The sequence below is a fragment of the Musa acuminata genome, chromosome BXJ2-3, assembly GCF_036884655.1.
Source record: "Musa acuminata AAA Group cultivar baxijiao chromosome BXJ2-3, Cavendish_Baxijiao_AAA, whole genome shotgun sequence".
NCBI classification, from domain to species: Eukaryota; Viridiplantae; Streptophyta; class Magnoliopsida; order Zingiberales; family Musaceae; genus Musa; species Musa acuminata.
This window is the reverse complement of record NC_088340.1, coordinates 37,085,516-37,103,559: the sequence shown is the minus strand read 5'-3', so window position 1 is coordinate 37,103,559 and position 18,044 is coordinate 37,085,516. Positions and strand designations below refer to the sequence as shown.

Here is an 18,044-nt window from a genome sequence, read left to right as displayed (position 1 = left end):
TACACATATTTAATTTTTTTAGGGTCCATGAATATTTTCCGAAAAGAGCAACATACGATGCAATCTGCATGAAATTCTTAGAGCCATGCAGAATATGACTAGAATGTGTCTTATGAGTAGGCGGAACAGTAATAAGTCTTTATATTCACACATTTAAATTTCAAAAATGCACAAGGAATAAATGAAGAGTTACCATTCTCAGTAACATAAATTGGAGGATTGTGGTAATTGATTGCTATGTAGTTAAGAACCTTCCGGATGCCCCAAGGAACTACATAAAGCCAGTCTGATGCAGCCTGCAATATGCTATGTTAGCCCAAACAAAATTGGTCACATTTATAGCAAAGAGATTATCCTAAAGGAAAATATTTATCTCACTTGTAATATTTCACAAAACCAGTGAAACTAGAGTCTTTCAAGCGGAATACATATGAGTGTCTCTAACTTTCTATATGAGAGAGTTCTTACCCTTTCACCAATCGCCTCCCCGCATTGCCATTTCTCTGTTTCACAAAAAAAAGAAAAAAAGGAAAATAATGATGTTAATATTTTTCCTATGATAAAGGTTATAATATGTAGTTGTAAATGATGATGTTAAAATACTTGGAAACCATGATTGCTCCTAAAAGGAATCCTTTGATTGTTTATGATGCTAACAAATTCAACATAAATTAAGGATTGGCATGGCCTAAATCTCACAGAAGCAGGTCTGATGTTCTGGTAATCCCAGCTCTTAATGTCACTCACTTAGATCGTCTTAATGTTACATGGATGCCTTCTTCAATAATGAATAACATTAAGACACAACTCTTAGAGTATTAGGGATTTTTTCTCAGTAGAAAGGAACTAACTCTAGTGTTACACAACTTATAACTTGAGACAAGGTGATTAGACCAAAATCTGAAAGGGGCTTAAAAATTCATGATCTAAATATTACTAAATATGCTTTATTAGTACAAAGGACAACTCTCTACCTTAATCAAATAAAGTAATCTAAATTAACATTGTTTTAGCCATAGTTTACAATCTCGTACCAGAGTAACAACATTTTATCGGTTAAAAATTCAAATTAAATAAGAATCAATAGAAATTATAGTCTATAAGGATCAAAATTAAAAATTCTTATCTTTTCAAATCCATCAAAGAACTCATGGTCCTCCGTCAAAGATCGTTGCTTCCATCAATTAGAGAGATCACCATACTGTTGTTGCATATATTGGTGTTGTTCTGTATCATGCTGTTGCTCAGAGAAGGATGACCAACTATCACCATACTGTTGTTGCCCATATGATTCTTCATAATACGATGGCTGTGAATACGATGAGTCTCTTTCTGTGTCTATATCATGTATGCTCTGTCGCATTTGTTCATATTCATCCACTGCCTTCCCCTTCCCCTTCTCCTTTCCCTTCCGCGCATAAACTTAACCAGTACCTTGTCGAGTTCCATGATCTAAATCTTGAGTGGCATGTGTAAAATATTGCTCCTCAGTCCATTCACCACCCTCAAGTTGTGCAGACAAGACCAACGATTGCCCGGTATCACCGCCATCATCTGTTGAGGCTGTTAGGATCAAGAGCACTAAGAGGGGGGGGTGAATTAGTGCAGCGGAAATCTTATAATAATTTAAAAACAAAAAGCTGCGTTCGTTCAAAAACAATTATGATGCAAAAGCAAATTCTCAGTTTGTATCTAAGTGCAGTTTGCGTCTAAGCGCAGATTGCGTCTAAGCGCAGTTTTGCGTCTAAGCGCAATTTTGCGTCTAAGCTCAGATTTACGTCTAAATGCAGATTTACGTCTAAACGCAGATTTACGTCTAAACGCAGTTTTACGTCTAAACGCAGTTTTACGTTTAAACGCAGTTTTACGTCTAAACGCAGATTTACGTCTAAACGCAGTTTTACGTCTAAACGCAGTTTTACGTCTAAACGCAGATTTACGTCTAAACGCAGTTTTACGTCTAGACGCAGATTTACGTCTAAACTTTGAAACTCGTTTGTATATTCGCAGAAGGTAGTATGCAGTTGAAATCAAGACGTAAACGTAAACTGAAATCTGATGATTGAGCGAAGAAAGCCGATTTACGTCCGAATGCAGTTTTACGTCTAAATGTTGAAACTCGTTCGTAAAATCGTAGAGGACAGATTGCAGTTATTAATAGGATTAAAATGTAAGCGTAAACTGCAAGGAAGCTCGTTCGTAAAAGCGCGGAAAACAGTTCTGCAGAATCAAACGTAAACGTAAACTGTAATGTATGAAAATACGAGTTTACGTCTGAATCCAGATTTGGAAGAACAGCACTTAGAACTTGTTCGTGAAAGCGCAGAGAGCAGTAGTGATGAGGGAGGTTTGCAGTAATGATAAAGTGCTCGAAATTAAACGCAAACCAGAGATTTAGAGTGGTTCGGTCAGCCTTGACCTACTCCACTTTTGGCTTCCTCCACCGATGAGGTTGCCGACGTCAACTAGCTGCCTTCCTTCAATGGGCGAAGGCCAAACTTCCCTCTTACAGTTTCTCTCCTTTTGACAGGCTTAGGAGACAACCTTTACAGACCTTTCTCTCCTCACTTTACAGTTGAAAACTTGAAGAACAGAAGGAGGAGACTCAAGGCTTTACAACACTTTTGAGCTCTTTAGAATCACAGAAAAGATCACAATTTCGGTATAGGTCTGTATCTTTTCAGTGCTGAATGGGTGGGGTATTTATAGGCCCCAACCCAATTCAAAATTCGAGCTCAAAACGATCAAATCGATCAAATCCCAGAATTCTGGGATCAGGCGGTTGCACCTCTCGACTGGAGAGGTGGCACCGCCTGGCAGAGCTCGAAGACTGAGCTCTGCCGATTGCTTCTTCTCTGCCAGAGCTCGAAGACTGAGCTCGATGGTTGCATCACCTGGCAGAGCTCGAAGACTGAGCTTGGTGGTTGCATCACCTGGCAGAGCTCGAAATCTGAGCTCGGTGGTTGCATCACTTGGCAGAGCTCCAAACTGAGCTCAAGCTGATGCACCATTCTGCCATAGCTCGAAGACTGAGCTTGGTGAATTCATCACCTGGCAAAGCTCGAGACTGAGCTCAGGCTGATGCACCACTCTGCCAAAGCTCGAAGACTGAGCTTGGTGGTTGCATCGCCTGGCAGAGCTCGGAACTTGAGCTCTGGCGGTGCAACCTCTTGGCTGGAGCGGTTGCACCTCCCAGCCTTGCAACCCTGGCGGTTGCACCTCCTGGCTGGGGCGGTTGCACCTCCCAGCCCCACAGCCCAGGCGGTGGCACCTCCTGGCTGGGGCGGTTGCACCTCTCAACCCCACAGCCCAGGCGGTTGCACCTCCTGGCTGGGGCGGTTGCACCTCCTGGTGCAATCAGGGTCCGAATGGTTCACTCCATTCGACCCACTTTGAATCTTTTCAGGGGCCCAATTGCCCCAAGATTAAGCTAATGGGATCACCTCCCATTTTCATGCTTAATCATCGTGCTAACTACGATTATCTCTAAGACAACTTCTGCAGCTTGCTCCGATGCGTCAATCGCTTCTTCCGGCGAGTTTCCGGCCAACTTCCGTCGATCAACCGATAACCCTCGGTGATCCTTCTGCGGACATCCGGCATACTCCTGGACTTTGCGACGATCCACTTGGCGAGTTCCGACGAGCTTCGCTTGGCAAGCTTCTGGACTTCTCGGATCTGTTCTCTCTGAACCTCCGACGACCGTCCGAACTTCCGTCGAACTCTCGAACTCCCAACGTGATCATGATCTTGACTCCGGGGCAACTCCTGCTGCTTGTCTTACTGTCATCGTAGTTAATCCTGCACACTTATCTCAACACATAGATTAGATAACAAATGACAATTGACTTCATCATCAAAATCCGAGATTCAACAGAGGCACTGTTGTCCGTGTTGCTGTCATGTCTCTGGACCGAACGAGAAAGAGAATGTGATTGTGAAGGTGTCTCGTCGCCCGACTCGATTCTTTCCAACGATGCAACTGATGCTATTGCCTTCCCCTTTGCCTTTGCACGTTGGGCGGACGAGTGTGACCGTTGGGTATCGGTAGTTCCTCGAGTAGTTTGACTCATACCTCTTGATTAGAAAGTTCTTCCTCTTAATCTTCCCAAATTTACCTCGATTGAATTCACAAATCGTTGTTTTATAGAGTTTATGAGAGAAAAGAAATGTTTGAGAGAGAGTTTAAGAGTGTATAATGAAATAGGGGAGAGAAGATCAGTTTAAATAGGAGGAGAAATGGCTCCAACGGTCAATCTGACCGTTGGAGCACTGTAGCACTGCTACAGTGTGGTACCGGTCGATTTCGACCGTTACCGAGTGGTATCGGGCGGTAACGATCGAAATCGACCGTTACCGAATGGTACCGGGCGGTAACGGTCGAAATTTCGACCGTTACCGCCCGATACAGGCTTTTTTTGGTGTACCGCCCGGTAGAGGGCGGTCCGCGTACCGGTCGCCTCTCGGACCGGTACGTACCGCCCGTACCGGGCGGTACACATCGGTATGGCGAACCTTGCATGTGATAATGGTGGGACACGCTTGCATTCGGGTGAAGAGGGTTAGAGTGGATGTGTATTAATGGGTCAGAGCGGACTGCCGAAATGAGGGCGGCCTGCGTACCGATTCATGCCTAGTCAGGTACATATCGCTTGTTTCATACCAATTCGGATGAAACAGGCAGTCCTTGCATGCAATGCAGTGAGGATACAAAGAACTGAAATTTTATAAGATGCAAAGTACTAGTCAATTATCAAACAAGAAGATAACGCCACCTTGGGCTCTTAGCAAAGATATCGAGATATTTGGATGTTTTGTTGAAGATAAAAGCTCACATGTACATAGAGGAGAATAGGACAACTGGTTAGCTAACTTTGCAAAGAAATCCAAGGATTATGTGATTTGAAAAGATGAGCAGCCAGCTGAATTTATTCATAAGCAAGGGTTTCGTACCAAATAATTGAAGCAAGTAAATTATATTTTTCAGAAAAATAAGATATGAATATTATCTTCTTTTCTTTTCTGTTTCTCAAAAGCAACTCATCTTTCTACTGCCCTTCTATCATTTAGCATTAAAAGATCATATTCGTTTGATAAGACCAACCTGTCAATGACTTGTCAAACTTGACATTTATATATTGAACATAGCCCAACCTAACTGACCTCATGATCTCAAGTTGCATCTTTAAGTTGCCAAACAGGAAAACTAATTTGACAAACTTCAAACCAAAGATTGCTTGTGCTGACCATGTCAGCTTGTGCTGGTCAGCGTTCTAGTTAATACTGTCTTAAGGCTTGAGCAAGATGGATGAGATGAAGATGAAACATATCAAGAACAAGATACATATACCACAAATTGATATCCAAGTAAGCAATAAGTTTAACTTTTGTCTATTAGCTTGAATTATAGATATTACAAATTGAAAAATACTAGAGCATAAACATTGTAGTTTATTTTACACGAGTTGTAACCTGAACTGTGGAGCACACAGATTGGCTAACTGAGGAAGAGTCTAGGGTTTGGTTCAGCCCTGAGGTGGGAGTTTTGACTGGGGCTCTATGCCCAACACTTTTGCAGCTACTGGCTATTTTATAATATTTTATTTTCCTTAAAAATATATATAAATAACAAAATTATGTACATAAATGGATCATGTGGCATAACCAAGTTTCACAATTTTGTTTGATGATACTACATCAGTTAGGGCTCGGACCCATACCATATCGGTGGTGTATCGAGTGTTTGTACAGCAATGCATACATACCGCTTTCAAAAAAACATGAAAAATTGGAGAATAAAGAAACTGCCCGGTTTACCCTAGTCCGCGTACTGGTAAGCTATCAGAATAATGAATACTGCTTCTAGTGAGAGAGTTTAGAAATGGGCATAACAACATTTGTAATGCAAGAATCTAAACCACACAAAAAGGATAATCAGCAGTGATGGAAGTGTTTAGAAATACCAACATGGTTAATAAGAAATTTGAAACATTGAAGATGCATGTCATGTAGGGACCTGGATTTTCCACATCTTAGTGAGAGAGTTTCAAATGGGGAGAGGCTCAAAATCTATGCCTTTGTGTAATTTGAGCTCATGTACCTCCGATGACACTGATTAGCAACTTAGTATGCACCTTGTGGTCATAATGATAAACTCAAACCTAACAACTTAGCAAATACCCATGTCAATCAAATTTTTGCCCCATATATAGCAGTAGTTGGAGCAGAAACCAAAATTAAAGGGAGAAATAATCCCAGATCCATTACAAGGAACAAATGTTATTAGAAGCTGGAGTTTCCATAGCTCAATCTTTCATTCTTTCTTCCTTTCAATTCAATCTAATATTTTCCTAAATCTTAAACTTGACCACAACTTCATAGTGCTAAATTTATCATGAATTCATGATGTCAATTGTTTCTGATCAAAAGACCATAAAATTGTATGAGTCTATTGGTTCTGCTTTAGGAAAAATGACAATAGATATAAGATGCACTTACAGCAGATGTACTACTATTACAGTGCTCATGGAACTAAAATATTCTACCGAAACCGATTAGTTAATATATGATGAATGGACTAGTCCATCCTTAAGTGTCCATGTAATAAATGAAAAGAATGAGATCTATGTATCACAGTATAATTTTGTAATATTTTTAAAATGCTGCATTAATGAATAATTGCTTTTGTATAAAAAATATTATGTATCACAGTATCTCCTGGAACAAAAAACATCTTCCAATTTAAACAACATAATGAGAGAACTCATTAAAATCTTGATAAAGATACCTATCCTCTCCATTTGTTGTACTTGATAGAAATGGATATCTCCTGGGTTTTCTACATGAGCAATGAATCTGGTTGTATAATGGTTCAGACCAACGAAGTCAATTGCATTCTGCAGTAACTCCTTTTCTGCCTCTGAAAATTTGGGAAGCCGATCTCCTAGCCTCTCACGCATAACCAAGGGGTAGTCTCCATAATATATTGGATCCAAAAACCTTCAAGAAGATTTTGGATCAGAGGTTAAAAAAATATTAAAAAAATAATATGTAAATTTTGTTATTCTCTCTAAAAGTTAGCGATCAAGAAAATGACTATTTAAATCTATTTTTGGGAATGATAAAAGGTGTATCCTTTCTCTCTCAACGAAAAAGAATATCGACTAAAAAGAACAGCTTATGTGTAAACAAAGATCAAATTTTTTTAATTTTCCAAATTTTACATTCTTTGTAGAAACATATCTACTCTGAATAGAGTCATAAAATCAATAACAATAGTTCAACAAGCAATGCAAATGCATCTTCCTGTTAAATGCTCTCTAGAAGGTTTTAAATTAACCTACTTGATTAATTAAGAAAGAAAAAAAATTATCTTAAATCTAAAATGAAAGAATATGATGAAGGTGCAAGTCAATTTCTAGATAACAATAGGATTTTATTGATGCATATAACCCTAATAAAATAATTCCATAGCTCTTAGTACAATTAGTTGAGAACATTGGAACTTGAATGAATACAAGAATGCTCAAGTAACAACCAAGCTAAGAAGTACGGACACATCAATTTGGTGGGCGTATCCGTGTCAGACATGGATATGTTGCCTACAACTGCACAAGTGTCCGACACATGTCTATTATTTATTTATTTATTTTAATTTTTGGACACGTGTACCCATGTCAAAATAACTCTCTCTCCCGCATCCCCATGTCCTTCCTCACCACTTCCGCGTCCTTTCTCACGTGTCGCGCCCATGGGCCAATGGTATCGAGGCAGTAGCTTTATGCAGGGCCCATGTCCCTTTTAGAGCGATGGAGAAAACAAGTGCATCGACACTAGGTCTAGTGGAGTCACATTGCCTAGGTAAGTATTTTTATTTTATTCGTAAACAGTGAGGGGTCGAAGACATATTAGTTCAACGGACGAAGGCCCACGTGGGGCCCAACTGATGGCTCAAGGCGAGTGGTGGGTTCAAGCAATGATCAGCGTATTAACATTTCTCGCTTCTTCCCATGTCGCAATTCGAGGAAAGAGCAGGATGTCAAGCATGAGAGAGCAAGATGTGAAGCGTGAGAATTCATCGATTTGCTACATTGGTCTCTAGAAAAGATGGGAATAGCAGTATTTTATGTATACTAGATGTTATTTGCATACCAAGAACAACACAACAAGTGACTTAGTAGTACAAAACCTCAAGAGAAATTATAGTACGAATATGTATATATCTATAGCCTAATAGCCTAGAGCACCACCAAGAATGGTGGTCCAGAGCTCATGTGGGAGTAGAGGAATGAAATCTTGGGAGTTTGGAGATTTCTTATTGAACCTGGAGATCGTCAACGTTAAATCATGACCCTCTATCACTGATAGCAAAACGCGAATCATACAACAGGATTAGAATACCAACGACAATAAGGGATTCTAGGCTTCCAATGATAGAAATTGTGAACTTGTATGATGATATTTATTTGTTCACATTGTTGAGTCTATAAAATTAAAGTATAAATACTATAAAACTCATGTTAATCGAATATTATATATATGTTAAAAAATACACGTGTCCTCGCCATGTCCTTATCCTATTTTTTTTTAAATGACATGTCGCCATGTCCGTGTCATATTGTGTCCATGTCCGTGCTTCTTAGCAACTAAGTAATCAAGGTTTTAAAGTTTTGGTTGTACCAGTTGATATAAACTGATGTTTATTGGTTTGATGACCAACCAGTATGTGGACCAGATGACTGAAACCAATATATTTTGAAAGATTTTTTCATCCAGTAAACAATCATTACATGATCAAAAGATTTAAAGTTATTACAATCAGGAAGTTCACTCGATTAAGGGCATATGCAAAGAAATAAGAACAATGTTCTTTTCAAGTATTCTTTTTATGAATTTTTAGCCACAGTGCAATACATTGGCAAATATAGGGAAGAATGGAACCTTATACGAGAGTTTTGGGCTTTTCAAAAATGAGGGCAGAAAAAATAACGAACAAATTTAAGAAGAAAAAATTCCTGGGATCTCAATTGAGAAAGATTGCACTATGCATTGATCTATACCCTCAAAGCATTTGAGTTAAGGTTACCAATGAATTGTGGAATTCATGTTTCTATTAGTGGAATTATTCCCATCTAGCTCAGATGCCCCAAGTTTACCCTTAAATCAAATATTTTCCATATCTGCTGCAGTTGGGAAGGGCTTTGAAACGTTTCACAAAACATCTTTTGGATAAGAGAAAAAGAAGGAATCTTTTGGTTTTACATTATATGGACCAGGTTGCATTGATAGGCTTAAACTTTAAACTTAAGTTTTGCTTTATGTTTTAGCAAAGGAAACTTTGGGTCAGGGTGAACTTTAATAATAAAGAAATATATGCTTCATTCAAACCTGATTTGACTAGCTGGTAAGTCAATGTTGTTAACACAAACCTAATCAGTCAACCCCATGGATCATCTTAAAAAAGTTTCGATAAAGCACTGAGTTATCCTGAGAATAATCCTAATCAAATCTAGTGAAAGTCACTTTTCTGCTTATAAACAAAACTGAAATCCAATGCATCTTTCAACATTCCTTTTCTTCGGAGAAGAAATTTTCCAACTTTTAGGAATCTAAAGGTGCCAATGAACATATATATCTTCTAAATGTTAGAAAAATGCCTGATATTCATCTGACAGAAGAATACTGGTAAACCAAGTCAAAACTATTCTTTAAGTTTGTTTAGGTTGCGTATACCGGGAGTACAGCCCCGGCATATAACATTCCAACAAAGGACCGGGAAGCAGACTAGGGTATTTTGCTTGGTTCAATTCAAAAACAGGTGTCCTACTCAATGTTTGACCATTTCTGTTAATTATTGTCATTTGATATGGCATAGATCTGAGGGGACCTAGATTATATCCCTGTGGATTCATCCTATACCCTCAAGAATGTGCCTAAATATTGGTATATTTAAGATCGATCCATGCAGATCTGGCCTAGCTATATGCATATCTTGCCTAGATCTGCACTTACCCAGGTCCGATCTTATACAGATTCAGGCTCAATTTCCAATATTTATAAATTTCTATAAGCATATGTATGTATCTTAAAATTATTTTTTTAATACATCGTAGGATCTTATGATCTTATGATCCAGTCCTATGATCTGAATTTGTGACCCTTTTATGAACCTAGGTAGAAAAGCGAGTTTGACAACCTTAATTTCAACACTCCTATTTGTTTGACAACTCTGTCTTTGTTTTACATCTCATTTAGTATTCTATAGATATATATTGTTTATACTTGTCTATTCTGATTCATTCAGAAAGGTCTCTTGTGAGCTCAACATGAAAGTTTTTGCAATATCATTGTTAAATCTGCTAACAGAGCAATAGCAAGAGCAAGGCTCAATTTTTTACCAAAAAATGTCTCAATTTGCATTGCCTCATTAGATGAGAGACTTTCATTACTCTATATCTGATTTGTCAAAAAAAAGAAGCCGAATTTGATTGTCTATACCCAGAAAATTAGAGAAATTAGGTTAAAACTGGGTTTTTTTGGATTTCTAACAATAATTTAATGTTTTCTCAAAATCTGATACATACTGGTGTACCAACACTCATACACCAGTATGGCTGTACCAGTCCGCCTAGTGACCAGTACAACATTGGTGTTCAAAGTGGCAGACCTTGGTAGGAAGTGACATCAAAGCAATAAGGATCCTATATGGTATGATAATGCGGTTGTCATTTACAGCACTGTTGCATGGAGTGCCATCATAATGCCACTATAATTGACATTTCAAAGCAAAGTTGGATGCCTAGAAAGCCCTAAAACCATAACAGAAAGCGCAAACGGAGGATGACAGCCTAGCACTTAAGCTGCCCATCTATGATGAACACTTGGGTTACAAAGGGTGATCCTGATGAAGACCCAAGCTTGCAGCAAAGATCCATGTATCACAGAGCATCAATCCATGTATGAGGTGGTAATGAGATACTGAAATAGACTTGGTGGTTCCTCTCAGTATTAGCTTTCTGCCTAGTAGCACTAGACTTGAACATTAATAGACATCAACCTTGTAAACAGTTAAAGCATAAAACTACTAACACAAACTATGATCTTCAAATTTTCTCTATACGCAAATGCCAAGTTGAAAATATCATAAACTGACATATGTACAACTGCATTGAATTTGATAAAGCTATGTATGGGTGTTGGCGAAGAATCTATTGACCTTAAGAAGCAAACATTGAAACCAACATCTTGACATTCTATTTCAAGACTGTCCTAAAAAAGAGATACTCTTTCAAGACCAATATATAACATATTACCAATATATTGTAATTTTCAAGAAACAAAATGATATATTTCTTAAAAATGAACAAATTGATATGTGATTGTATACGAGAGAAGTGATCATATGCTGAAACAATTCTTTTTGTCCTGCTTAAATTCCCCTTTAATAGAACAGGAAGCACTTGCCTCTCAGTTCTCAGCAGTTGTAGAAGAAATAGACATTTGTTTATATATTCTACAAGGAAGATGTATATGTATGCTCTTCTATCATATTACAAAAGAAATGTCCTTAATTCAGACATTTAGAAATTTGGATAAAGTAAAAAAGTTGTCACTAGACAGGAAAAACTTGCTCTCAGATGCTTATTATAATCCAGAATAACAAGAGCAATAAGGTCCCACTCATTTAAAGATGATTACATGGGCTCTTTTTCTTCCAGTGAGCTCTGTTGATGGCAATATCAATAGTTAAAATAAAATCCAAACCTATTTTTATTGTTTATCTTTATTAAAAACAATAAAAATATTTTTGATGGCTATTAGTCTAAGTTAGACTTATTTATATTCAGCAACAAACACCAGCATGTAATGCATAAAAAGAAGCTTCAGCATGAAATATGGAAAGACCAATACCAAACAGAAACTAAAGAAAATTTACCATCCAAGTTGGAAATCCAACCGCCTATCAGCAGCAATTTTATCTTCCAACTTATCAGAATATGCTTCTGCCCATTCACAATCAACTGCAATGCCTATTTCACCACCTTGTTCAGCCTGGAGCAAGCAAATACTACTATACTCAACAGAGAATTCAACTAGTTTGACTTTTTTCTACCATCAAGGATTGATATTATATCCAGAATGTTTGGTTAGGAGGCATTCTTTGATGTAAAAATTCAACTCATTAGCAATATTCTATGTGGTGAAATTGTGCCTTGGATGGTAAGAAAAAGAATCTGAATGTGCTTCAATTGCTTTAGAATTAGTAGCTGAAAAAAAGTTACATCGGCAGATAAACCATTTTAAGTGTTTAAAAACCAAGAAAGGTAAAAAAGAGTTAACTGGGAAAAGCTGATAAACTAATCAGAGATGGCACCTTAAATTTCTTCCTATAAACAGAAACAGCAGCTGCATGAGCCAAAATTTGGTGGTGAGCAGCCAGATAAGGTTCCACAGATGAATTTTCACGTCTTCCAGGAGCAAAGATTCCACAACCATATCCATTTACAGCTGTTTGAAGAGGTTCATTGATTGTAATCCAGTGCTTCACTCTGTCTCCAAACTTTGTAAAACAAGCTTCGGCATATAATGAAAAATAGTGTCTGTCCAGTTTGATATAATATCAAGTTAGAAAGGTCATCTTAGTGTTTTCAGGATCCATAACTAAAGTTTCAATCATATTAATTGCTTAGATTAGTAAATACTAGATATCATACTATGAACACTGTTAGTTTTAACAGGAACTGGGTTAAGGAATTTGCTAATTCTGTGGTTGCAAATATTAACCAAAATTTTCATGTAGAATCTGTGACATCTATCAAGGTGTTATATAATAATGGTATTGGGTCTTTATCCATAAAATGCATGAACAAGATGATGGAAGATTGTTGAATTTTTAGTATATTTTAGCTCGTCTTTTGTTTTCTAGGAAGCAAGATTTTCAACCAGTAGTCTGATGGATGAACTAAAGCCAAAAAAGGAAAACAATAGATGATAGGTGTAAAAGTAGGTTATCAAAACAAGAATAGGTTATCAAAACAAGAACTTCTAGCTTCAGTTTCTTCGTAAAGAGAAAAAAGGATAGAGAAAGTGAGAAACTATATCAAGTGGTCGAAATTATAATGCAATAGGGTTGAACACAGAACAACCACCTAACCATTCCTATGTAAAGTTTGTTTATCCTTAAAGGATTAGCTAATTGAACACACTAATACAAATAAGCCAAAACAAAATTGCTAATTCTGTGAGCCAGAGGACAAAGCTGATTTTTCATCCATCAATAAGAATTAACAATTCAAAAAATGTTTTGAAGATAGGAAATATGTTTGAAGTAGTTGGTAAATGGAACATGGATGAAACAAGAAAGTCAAGAAAAGTAACAGCAGCTCACATCACCTTCCACTAAATTGTTTATGCAGACAATCTTATACTTTCCAAACTTAGAATGTAAAGTTATGTGTTTCAATGGCCCAAGGAATGCATTTGTGACCTTGGATGTTGCAAAAGGTTAAAGAAATGCTCACTAAGTTCCACAGAACATGCATAACTTTCAAAAGATCAAGCTTTGTCTCCAAATCAAAAGTTTCGCAACACCCCCAATTTAGCAAAGGTTAGTAGTATTTTTTTTAGCATATCCTTTCTTATTGGGTATATAATTGGAAGACCCAAACCAAACAAAAGGACAACAGATTTAATCAAAGCACCAAATATCACAATGCTTTACCAAGTTGCCTGTTTTGGTCAGAAACATTACTAAGCTTGTGATTGGCTGCTTAGTAGTTTGACAAAAATTATGAGCAAAGACATGGTTAAAAGGATCTTCTAGTTTAACTCAATAACTCCAATATTTTCTGCTTCAAGGTCACACATCATTACAATGTTGAAGGACAAAACATAATTTTTGCAGCAAATTATTTATATAAACATGAATAAACACTTACCAGGATTACATGAACATACTAAATATGCTCATACATTTTTCCATCTATAGAATGAGCTTGCTTGAAGCAAGAAAAATACAGTTTTAAGGAAATAAATTTGTATAGTAGGAAAACAAGGAACTTAATGATGCTAGGAAATATATCTCTACTGTAGTCACTTAACGGTTTGAAATTTTCTACTTACACAATCTTCTCTGATAGCCATCCTCCTATGGACTCATGAAGAAAATATGGAAGATCCCAATGATATAGTGTCACATAAGGCTGTATACCTGCAGTTAAGAATATGTAAGTGCAAGTTCTTATGGGTATTTGAAAGATCAAATGGGTGATTGGCAACCTTTTTCTAGTAGGAAATTGATCAAATTGTTATAATAAGCAACCCCATTCTCGCTGATCTTAGTTCCTAATCCATCTGCCAACATGACACAAACAAAGTCAATTGCAAGTTGTAACCTGAATCACCAGCAGATGATCGAAATGTAATATGCTGTAGCAAAATACTGTACAAAAATGTTTTCACTAAATTGAATGTTACAGAAGTTATTTTTCCTATCTGGTAAGCAAAGCAACAGGCTGAATCCTTGAGCAAAGTTTCATAATTTCACTTGGCATTTTCCTCTAGAATTCGGAGATCTCAGCCTCCTATTCTTCAAGTCACAAAACTTCTATCTCAATAAATTCTATACACGTTGGATGCTGCACATTATGATATTATCCAGATCATTTTTGCCTCACTTAAACCATTAATATGTGTATACCATGACACAAATAGTCAGTTTAAATCTTCTGTCAAGGTATTATATGCATTAATTTTCGCTGAATGAACATGTAAGCTCCCACTTCTAAAATTCTATGCCATGGTGGATCTTCATGACAGAAAAAGTATTCATGTAGCAACATTATCCACCATAAAATGTGTTCAGCCAATTTAATAAGAGGCTTGCCTACTTGATCTAACGAAAATGTTCATCTCTACTTCTTTCAACGAATTAGTAAGCTGTAGCATGAATTTGCATCATGCTATAACTAGATATCATATACAATCGCACATGAATGTTCATAGCAATATATTCACATATATGTTTCATACAATATTACACGAAAAAATAAAATCTTGCAATGCCTTCTGCAATCTAGTAACTAAAATATCTTTCTATGTCCAAGAGCCTAAGTATCCACAAACCAAAATCCAGCCTTTTTATAAAACTCCACTATGTAATTGACAATTCTAGGGTTCTCAATTTTGATGTGTACCATCTAGTATAGGCGGTACGCATCGATCTAAGGGGATACCAGTACGTAGACCATCCTCTACTGGGCGAACTAGTGTTTTGACAGGTATCGAGGCATACCAACCGATACCGTCCCGAATTTTGACTGTTACCGAGATATACCGGTCGGTATGCCCTAGCGTGGTAGGTGGAGATATTTTCAAGATTTTAGGGTATATCGTCAACACGCCCTAGCATACTGACGATACATACGGGTACGTACCATACCGAACAGAGCTCGGTACGCCGATATAGACCGGTATTCAAAACCCTAGACAAATCCACCAATCATTTTAAGAATTACCAGAATTCTAAGCAAACTATAATTTCAAGCTTAAAGTAACAGCAATGGAAAGAAACATACCAGGGAATATACGAGACCAAGATATGGAAAATCGATAAGCACCAAAACCTAACTTGGCCATAAGCTCCACATCTTCCTGAGCACCAACAAAATAGTGCAGATAATAACAGAAAGCATAGTGAACTTGAATAACTAAACACTAAACAGCATATCCACCATTGATCCCTGGCCTCAAGCCTTTCTTTACTGTAGAGTTATTTTGAGTTTTTCTTCAAGCAACTTTGAGGATTCCACACAATAGTACTAGAACTTCCTTATGAGGTGTTTCATGGATTTAGACATACTGTTGAATCATATAATGTCTTTAATACTTTCTAGTTTGTCTTCTTACTCCGTGACTTTCATCATATGATTCATCCCAAGCCAAGTTCACCACCGCTTACTCCAATAACAAAAAGATAAAGTCAAATTTATGGATCTGAAATGAGACAGCAAAGGTAATGGACAGGTACAGAATTTAAAAAGTAATAATAATTGGACTAAAATATAAAATAGCATCAGGAAAAAATACAAAAAAATGGAATTAAAGAAAGTAAAACTAATAAATAGGACATAGTGGTACAGGAAGAGGAGGGGGAAGAGCAAAATAGGAAGAGAAGGTGTATGGCAATGACCGACAACAAACGACCTAGGCTCTACATGCACAGTGAAGAGGGCTCGTGTTCACAAGCCCCAAAACAGCAGTTGTTTAATAGTATTTTTTTCTTCTTCTAATGGGTGGAACCAAACCGGACCGCCCGAAATGCAGGTGGTCCATGTACCGGTTCGTAGACCAATACATACCACTCATTTCATACCACTTCAAGTGAGGTTCAACATGAAGATTACACCATGAATAACTAACATATGCTGATCAGATACATACAAGTTGGTCCAACATGACAGTATACCATTGAATAAGATTTTATCAGCTTAGATGATTGTGCAATCCAGGAGTATCACAGAAAATCAACTAATAAGCTTATCAGGGAGTCAAAAAAAGAAAAAGTGACTGACCTTATAGCGATGGTACTGATTTACTGCAATTTCTCCATTGCTCCCATCCTTTATATTCCCTAGTGATATAAACAACAAATCAGGTGGATAAGACAAACTGGAAGAAGTGAAAAAGACATGAGAAAAGACCAAACCTTTTTCTTCTGAGAAAATATCCCAAATACTATCACCTTTTCCATCCTCTCTTCTTGCTCCTTCAACCTGCAAAAAATGAAAAGAATAGATAATTATGAAATTATGATGGCGTTATAACTTCAAAAAGGTACTATGATTGATATGCTAAATGTGTTATTTATCATAGGCCAAAGCACATAATACTAACTGCCCTAACCAAGGAATGTAATTTTGTCCAGACTGGTATGTACATTCAGTATTTACTGGTCTGGGGATTAACCGGCACATAGATGGCACAATTTTGGGTAGTCCATGTGTGACACAAGTCTTACTGCCTGATAATCCCATTGAATTAGGCTTTACCATTTTGCCTAGGCCTGGTAATGGGCTTGAACTGGGCAGCAAGACCAATTTTCATTTTCTTTCTCTATCCTCAACCCTAAAAGCTAAAACCCACACCACTCCCCCGTGTCTCTCGTGATCCCTCCCCCATGCCTCTCGCAAACTAAGAATGCATGATGTACACCACCTCCCACCGCATGCCACTCGCCACATGCTGGTAATCCTCTCCTCATCCTTGTTTTCACTGACTCCTCCATCTTTCCTCCGTGTACCGCAATATGTTGTGATGTATCAATATCTCAATGTGTCAGAAGGGACAAGGCCTGGTCATGTATCAATATAGATTCGATATCCAAAACTGAAAAACCTATGCCTTAACTATTGCCGATTAGATGGCTAAGTAAATAGAGATATGAGTGAATCCTACATGAACCAAAATCTCAATTTTTTTTTCTTTTTTTTCTCTTTTTTTAGAAACCTGGAGCCCAATTTTTTTTCTTTTTTTTCTCTTTGTTTTCTCTTTTTCTAGAAACCTGGACCCCAATTTTTTTAGAATCCTGCATTCCAGTTTCCTTAGATGATTACAAGGTCATATTCCAAATAAGTTAATCTCTAAGGAATTTTTCTTGTATCTCCTATTATTTGATCGAAAAAGAGTTTCATTCTTTTTTTATCGTTGTGAGATCCAAAACGGCCGGAGCCTGGAACGAAGGGGAGAAGATTGCAACGAAAAGGGGTTCGCAAAAATGGCTCCGAGAACTAGGGAGATTTAGTTGAAATTACCTGGTAAGCGGAGGTGGCGACGCCGAAAACGAAATCTTCAGGGAAATCGCTTCGAGATACCTCGTCAGGAATGCCGTCGCAACCGTCGATCTCGCTCCGCCTACGGGCCATCGGCAAGGGAGTGAGGTGGAGAAGCAGTAGGGTTTTCGGACACCGCAGTGGTCGGTTTTTGCTGCGGGCCTTCAACAAAAGTAGGCACAAGAGAAGACGAGGCGAGCGACGGCGGTTTGGTGA

General features: G+C 37.6%; 1 protein-coding gene across 9 annotated transcripts in view; it reads right to left on the bottom strand.

Moving 5' to 3' along the window:
- Window positions 1-18,044, bottom strand: part of LOC135584816 (beta-glucosidase 4-like) — a 25,411-nt gene extending 7,367 nt beyond the window's left edge. For 8 of the 9 annotated variants that reach the window (XR_010485340.1, XR_010485341.1, XR_010485344.1 and 5 more), the window contains exons 1-11: window positions 17,811-18,042; window positions 16,706-16,772; window positions 16,572-16,630; window positions 15,576-15,651; window positions 14,278-14,352; window positions 14,122-14,209; window positions 12,374-12,599; window positions 11,936-12,051; window positions 6,788-6,999; window positions 469-503; window positions 194-296 (exon numbers count right to left, since the gene is read on the bottom strand). Coding sequence is in view for 3 of the 9 variants with exons in the window: in XM_065100376.1 (XP_064956448.1) it covers window positions 194-296; window positions 469-503; window positions 6,788-6,999; window positions 11,936-12,051; window positions 12,374-12,599; window positions 14,122-14,209; window positions 14,278-14,352; window positions 15,576-15,651; window positions 16,572-16,630; window positions 16,706-16,772; window positions 17,811-17,921 (1,168 nt within the window). In the remaining 6 variants the exon portion in view is untranslated. The other variant, XM_065100377.1, reaches the window with a different exon arrangement.